We start from the raw sequence: 6,946 nt of genomic DNA, 5'->3' as shown, positions 1-6,946 counted from the left end.
GCCAGCTGCTCCCGCAGCGCCTCCAGCTCTCGGGACTGCTCCAGCCGCGCCTCCTCCCGCCGGGCCAGCTCTGCGCGCAGGCCGCGGGCCTCCTCCTCCGCCAGCAGCCGGCTGGCACGGGCCTCGTCCAGCCAGGCGGAGGCGGCCTCCAGTTCCCGCAAGCGGGAGTCTCGGTCTCGCAGGTCCTCCCGGGCCTGCTCCAGGGCTGCCCCCCGGGCCCCCCCCCCCCCCGCCAGAGCCGCCACCTTCGGCCTCGCGCACGCGCTCGCGCAGCCGGCCTGCCTCGGCCTCTGCTGCCTGGTATTTGCCCTGAGCAGCCTCCAGTTCAGCGGCCGCCTCCTGCTCCCTCTGCCTCAGCGCCTCTTCCAAGCCACGGATCCTGGTTTCCAGCTCGGCCTGAAGCTTTTCCGAGGCTTCAGCAGCACCAGGGTAGAGGAGGGAGCCGGTGTGAGGGGCCGTGGCCTCCACTCCTGTGGCCTCCACGCTGGGGGCTGTGGCCTCTACTCCTGTAGCCTCCACATCTGGGACAGTAGAGCCAGTGGACTCCACGTGGATAGTCTCTGTGCCTGAGAGTTCAGGATCCTTGGCGCCCTCTCCGTTGACCCTCACGTCTGGGTCTTCTGCTCTTGGTTTTGTGGCCTCTGAGCTAGTGGCCTCAGCTCTCGTGGTCTCGGTTTCCGTGTCTGCGTTGTCTTCTGCAGCCTTCTTCTCTGAGACTTCAACTCCTGCGAATCTGATTTCCAGGGTAGCAGCCCCCTCCCTCCCTGTTTCAGTGGCCAGGGCGCCTGTGGACTCTGTTTCTGTGGCCTCAGCGTCTAGGGGCCTGGCTGCCATGGCGTGGCCACCTGCCGCCCCGTCTGTGGTCTGGGTTCCGTTCACACTGGTTTCTGGAGCCGCAGCACCGTCTAGCCCCAGGTCCATGGGCCTCTTTTTGGTGGCCTGCTCTCCCGGGCCCCTGTCGTCCCCACAGGCTGTCTCGTCCCCTCGGGGGGCCTCCTGCAGCTGCAGAGCCCGCAAGGCCTGGGCATGCTCCCTGCGGAGCTGGTCAAACTCGGCACGCAGAGAGTCGTAGAGGGCCAAGGGCACGACCCCAGCCGAGCCGTTCACCCCCATCTGCACCTCGTCCTTCTCGAAGCTCTCCAGGACCTGAGGGGGGTGGGCACGTGGGGCGGAAGTGGCCACGGGGCACCCTCTCTGCCCACAGACTCAGCCACAGCCCACCCTCATTCTCAAGCCCCGGCGCGTCCCCGGCCTGCGTTTCCTCACCTGGACCTTCTCCATCAGCTCCCGGTTCTGTCTGGTGAGCGCAGCCACCTGCTCCTGCAGCGAGGCCAGGAGCTCCTGTGCCGACGGGGACGGGCTCAGCCGTTTGGACAGAAGTGCCTCGGCCCCTGGGGGTGGCCCAGAGTCAGGCCCGAGGGCCCCGGCCGCAGGGGACAGGAGGGGCCTCGGGCAGGCTCATGCAAGTGTATGAGTAGGGAGTGCGAGCCTCCCCAGGACCTGCACGGCGCCGGGTGGGCCTGCGGGAGGAAGGACAGGCTCACCTGGGAAGTCCGGCAGCTCCCCCTCCTCGTCCTGCAGGGTGGCCACGTCATAGCTGGTGTTCTCCCGCTCAGTCTGGGGGAGGGGCAGAGACGGGCTTGGGACCCTGTTCCCACCCCCCCAAACTCCAGAACAAGGTGTCCACGAGTCTGTAGGGCTCTCCGGGAGCCACGGACTAGCCCCGTTTGACCCACACGTGTGCGGAGGGCGCGTCTTCACCAGAGAGACAGAGAGGGAGGAAGAAAACACCCTCCGGGGACGGCCACGCCTCCACCCCTCCTCCATCTCTCTCTCCTTTTCAGATTTTGGAAGCAAGAAAGCAAGTCACCAGGTCCAGGACTTGAACCGCGGATGGCCATGTGGAAGTCCAGCGCCTTAACCACCAAGCCACCTGCTGGCCCCCTCTTGCGTTTTTTTATTTTGAAGAGATTTTTGCTCTAGGGTGTGTGCACTTACTGGAGAAACGGTGAGATAGAAAGCAAGACATCACCCCCAGGGGGGATGACCACGCCACAGTCCCTTCTCCATTCCCTCGAGATCTTGGGCACGCACACTCATGTGCCCAGCGTGTTAGGCTGCCAGGTCCGGAACTCGAACCGCAGTCAACTATGTGGTGAGTCCAGTGACATAAGTGCTTTGCTATCTTCAAACATCCTTTGCCTGGCTTTGGCCCCGCCCCTGGTCCAGCACCCCCGGGCCCCGCCCCGGCCACGCCCACGGCCCCGCCCCGCCCCCAGCCGGCCCACCTCCAGCAGGGACAGCCTGCTCTGCAGACTTTCCACCTCTCGCCCCAAGCTCTCCTTCTCCTCCTGCTTCTCCGCCAGCAGCTGCTGCAGCTCTTCCACCTGGGAGCAGGTGGGGGGGAGGCTCAGCCGCCCCTGGGGGAAACGCCGGGCGGGCGGCTGGGAGGTGGCCCCACCGTTCCCGCCTACCTGTCTCTCCAGGCTGTGGAGTGAGCTGGCCTCTGCCTCTTGCAGCTGATGGGGACGGGGAGACCGGGGTTGGGTCTGGGCTGGGAGTCCAGCCCACCTCCTGCCGCGCAGCAGGCCAGTCCACCCGTGGTGTCCGGGTCTCTTGCGGCTCAGTCCTAGCGAGTCCGTAGGCCCCTCACTCGCCCAGGGCTTTTGCCGCGTGTCCCCTGGGGCTAGCCCCAGGGTCCGGTTCTCACCCAGTTCTGGGAGTTAGCTTAGCACGCTGCTGCCACCTGGGGGCAGCCAGCCTGAAGGACGCCCTCGCCCCTCTTCCAACCACTCATTCACTCCCCACTCTCCAGAAATGTCCACTGGGGTGTCCCGCAGCAGTAAGTGCGATGGGCGGGAATAAGGGGGAGGGGGCTGCGGCTGAAAATGAGGGGGCAGGGGAGGTGTCTTCCACAGGGGATCTTTGCAGCGAGGGGGTGAGGGAGGGAGCTGTGTGGACAGTGCTCCTCGCAGAAGGAACAGCCCCCGCGAAGGCCCTGAGGTCGGACCACGCCTGGGGAGCTGGAGGAACAGCCAGGCGGGCCCTGTGGCTGGGGCAGGGTGAGCGAGGGGAGGGGAGGGGAGGAGACGAGGCAGGAAGGGAGGGTCTCCCCCAGAACTGCACCCGCCCGGGCCGGCCCGGCCCTGTCCCTGCTGCCGCCTGACCTGCTGCTTCCTCCGTTCCTGGTGCTGTTCCAGGCCCCGGATCTTCTGCAGGAGACGGCCCCTCTGCTGCCGCAGCCGCCCGATCTCCTCGTAGGCGTCTCGATCGTCCTGTCGGCCCCCGTCCACCCCCCGGGACCCACTGCCTTTAGAGGAGGCCCAGGGCTGCCCTGGCATGGCTGAGCCCGAGCTCCGGCCCCTTCCCGGCTGCCTCACCCCCCAGGCACGCTCACCGGCACAGGGAGGCTGGCTGGAGGCGGAGGCGCCTTCCGCTTCTTAGGAGTCCCTCGTTTGTCATGGCTACTCACGGAGTTCTGGGGACAGAGGTGGACAGCACAGGGGACCGTGGGCCATAAGTGAGCCCACCGCCCAGCTGCCGTTCTCAGCAGTCCCCACAATGCCGGCCCCTTCTGGTCCTCACTCATCCCAGCAGGGGTGGGGCCGTCCCGAGAGCCCCGAGGACCCCATCCTGCGCCTGCTCTGGCCCTCTCTGAGCCTCAGACCTTCCCTGGCTGGACCACAGTGTCTACAGGTATCTCCCCGCCCCCCAGAGCAGAGATGCTGGGGCACTGGGAGAGGGAAGAGGCCGGACTAGCCCCCCCTCGCCTGCACCAGCCTCCATGTCACCCCAGCCCTGCCCGGTCCGGCCCCACTCCAGGGTTCTCCCCGGCTCTGGGAGTTAGCCACGTGGGGGCAGCGACCCTGGGGGTACAACCCTGCGGTGGGGTCCAGTCCTTCCCCTCCGGCAGCCTGGGCTGGGGGGAGCTAGGTGCGCCTGGGGAGAGGGGCCCACTCCCTGCTCAGGGGTCCTTACCTGAGACGAGGCCTCGCCAGAGTCATCCTCTAGAAGGCAGGGAGAGAGGGAGGCGGGTCAGGCCCTCTGTCCTAGGGGGCGGCAGTGGGCCCAGTTCCCCAACATCAGGACCTTTAAGGTCAAAAGCCACTGCCTCTCTGCTGATAGGAGGAGCCTCGAAACTCTCAAACTCAGAGAGAGAGGACAGTGGCATCTTAGGGACGGGGTGGGGGTAGGGTCCTCAGGAAAGCAGTCTAAATGCTTTTGGGCTCCTTGAAACTGCCCTTAGTGCACCTCGGAAGCAGCACAGAGGGCGCCTGAAAACACCCACCACAGGGAAAGAAAGGGGTGACAAGAAACTGCCCCAGAGGAGGAGGGAGGCGGGGCTTCCCACCTCTGGGCGGCGAGGGCCTCCGCGCCCCCTCCAGAAGGTGCAGGATCAGCTTGTCCCCGGCCAGGGCGCCGTAGTGAGCCGCGTCCTGGCCCAGCGTGTCCGTGATGGCTGGCTGGGCACCCCCCTGCAGCAGCACCTCCACCGTCTCGGGGCTGGCCCCCTCGCAGGCTAGCATCAGGGCTGTCCTGCCAGGGGAGGGGGCGACTGAGCATGCGGACAGCCGGGCCAGCTAGGAGCGCAAGGCCCACCCGGTCCCCCACCCAGAGAGGGCCACACGGCACAGGGAGGGGCTCACCGGCCCTGCAGGTCCTGGTCATTCACGGCAGCCCCCCGCTGCAGGAGGAGGCGACACAGGTCCGTGTGACACATCTGAGCTGCGAGGATGAGGGGCGTTGCCCCTGACTGGGAGGGAGGGGTGAGGGCGTGAAAGCTGGCCCTTAGGGACCACCCTGAGCTTCACCTAAAGCTCTCATGCTGTGCTGAGGGCGCCGGGGCGCGGCCACTGGGGGACAGGACCTGTCCCTGGAAGGACGGCCAGCTCACCCGATCTCGTGGATTCAGATGCGCCTTGAAGGAGCAGAGCACCTCGGAGCAGGACAGACAGCCACCTGCCGCTGGGGAACAGGCGAGAGGACACCTCAGGGGACAAGACATGGAGGATTTCTGAGGGTCTGCTTCTTTATTTCCCGGGGTATTCCTGCTCCCCCAGGTGGAGCTGGCACGCTGGCTGATTCCCACTAGATGGAGGAGGAAACTGAGGCCCCGCGGCCAGCCCGGGGTCACGGCAGAGTTGCACCTGCCAGCTGCAAGCTCTCGTGGACGCATCTCGCAGTGGGAGTGCCATGGAGTTCCCATCTGACCAACCTACGGTGTGCCAGGCCTTCGCAGCAGGCCCAGAGGTCAGAGGTCAGAGGTGGCTGGGGTGGAGCATGGCGGGGTTCGCCGGCCTTTGGGTTCGGACGTGGACGGGGAGGGAAGGCCCGAGGAGGGCATGAGGTCGGCATAGACGCGGCAGTGGGAGTAGCCGCGGCATACTGGGGCTCACGGTACGGGGAGGGGCTGCTCCGTGGCCTGGGGGGTAAGGGAGCCGGTCCAGCACGGCTGACCACGCAGTCCAAGTTCCAGCCCTGGTGGCTTGAAAGACACGGTGGGGGGCCAGCAGGTGACATGGAGGTTAAGGCACTGAGTCGGACCCGGCAGCTTGAAAATCATGCTGGGCGCATGTGCGTGTGTGCCCGAAGTCCCGAGAGGAGAATGGAGGAGGAAGGACTGCCACGTGGCCATCCCCCCGGGGGTGATTTCTCGCTTTCCCTGTCTCTATCTCTCTCCAGCGAGCATACATGCCCTATGGCAAAATAAATAAATAAATAAATAAAAAGGAAAACACGTGGATCACATGCCCCAAATCCTAACAGGATGGGGAAACGGAGAAGGGACAGTGGCCTGGCCCTACCCCACCAGGGCTCTTTCTCCCGCTCCTCCTCCTCTCTCTGTCTCTCTCTGGTGAGCGCACGTACCCTGCGACTGTTTGAAAAAGAAGAAAAAAAAACCACGAAGGTGTGAGGCACCTTCTGGAACCCGGGGTCTGGGCCCCACGTACACATACAGCCTGATCCGCGCACAAGAACCCACTTTCCAGGACGCCCGCTGTGCGCCCGATGGGATCTGGGTTTGTCTGCCGGTCTACCTCCAGCCCAGAGCAGCATCCAGCACAGAGTAGGTGCTCAATAAACCAGCGGAAAAACCAAGGTGCTTCCACCACGAGGCGGCAGCGTGCGCCAGCTGCGGGGAAATGCTAAGGGTGCCGGAAACCCCAGCAGCAAACCCACTTTGGTTCTGTGTTTCCGAAAGCACGTGAGCACCACGCCGGAGCGTCGCGAGCACAGAACGGACACCCGCCGGGCTCTGGCTCCGGGCTCTGGCGCGTGTGGGCGGGCTCCTGCTCCCGACTCCAACTCCCGGAGGAGTTTGCGTTTGTGGGTGATGACAGCGCGGCCACCTGGGTCTCCATTCTGCTGAGATGCCCTGGGATTTCCTCAAAAGTGGTTTTGCTCAGGGCACCAGCAGTTAGCGTCATGGCTAAGTCGCTGGACTCCCATGTTATCGACCGCGGTTCGAGTCCTGGACCCAGTGACTTAAACTCACGCTAGATGCGTGTGCGTGCGTGCCCAAGATCCCGAGAGGAGAATGGAGGAGAAGGGATTGCGGCGTGGCCATCCCTCCAGGGGGTGATTTCCCGCTTTCTGTCTCTCTTTGTCTGGCGAGCGCACGAGCCCTATAGCAAAAACCTCTCAAAAAAGAAAAAAAAAGTGGTTTCACACAGAACAGCACCTCCACGTGTTCCCACAGAGGACCTGGGCCTCCTCTGCCCAGTGGGGTTGCAGCCCATGGCCTCCGAGGGTGGCCCTGGCAGGCAGGAGAGCCCAGGAGGGCGGGGAGGCATCCAGGGCCCCGGGAAACAGCCCCAGCCTAGACCCCTAGACCGCAGGCTACGGCGGGCAGGGCCGGGAGCCCACCTGCGTGATGCAGAGCCGTCCAGCCGCTGCCGTCCACCACGTCCACCACACAGGAGGCCTGCAGACAGGGGGGCTTGAG

The 6,946-nt window shown here is 65.2% G+C and overlaps 1 protein-coding gene across 1 annotated transcript in view; it reads right to left on the bottom strand.

Moving 5' to 3' along the window:
- The window catches only part of ANKRD24 (ankyrin repeat domain 24), a 16,223-nt gene that overhangs the window by 6,430 nt on the left and 2,847 nt on the right, over window positions 1–6,946 (bottom strand). The window contains 13 exon segments of the mRNA XM_027769604.1: window positions 1–213; window positions 215–1,146; window positions 1,267–1,391; window positions 1,545–1,617; window positions 2,289–2,387; window positions 2,475–2,519; window positions 3,168–3,275; window positions 3,398–3,478; window positions 3,979–4,007; window positions 4,352–4,536; window positions 4,647–4,753; window positions 4,895–4,965; window positions 6,868–6,925. The exon segment at window positions 1–213 is cut by the window's left edge and continues 361 nt beyond it. Of these exon segments, the coding sequence (XP_027625405.1) occupies window positions 1–213; window positions 215–1,146; window positions 1,267–1,391; window positions 1,545–1,617; window positions 2,289–2,387; window positions 2,475–2,519; window positions 3,168–3,275; window positions 3,398–3,478; window positions 3,979–4,007; window positions 4,352–4,536; window positions 4,647–4,753; window positions 4,895–4,965; window positions 6,868–6,925 (2,126 nt within the window).

This window comes from Tupaia chinensis, unplaced genomic scaffold (assembly GCF_000334495.1).
Source record: "Tupaia chinensis unplaced genomic scaffold, TupChi_1.0 Scaffold149964_2, whole genome shotgun sequence".
Taxonomy (NCBI): Eukaryota; Metazoa; Chordata; class Mammalia; order Scandentia; family Tupaiidae; genus Tupaia; species Tupaia belangeri.
Note: the sequence above shows the minus strand (reverse complement) of the source record. Positions and strands in the feature narration are given on the sequence as shown.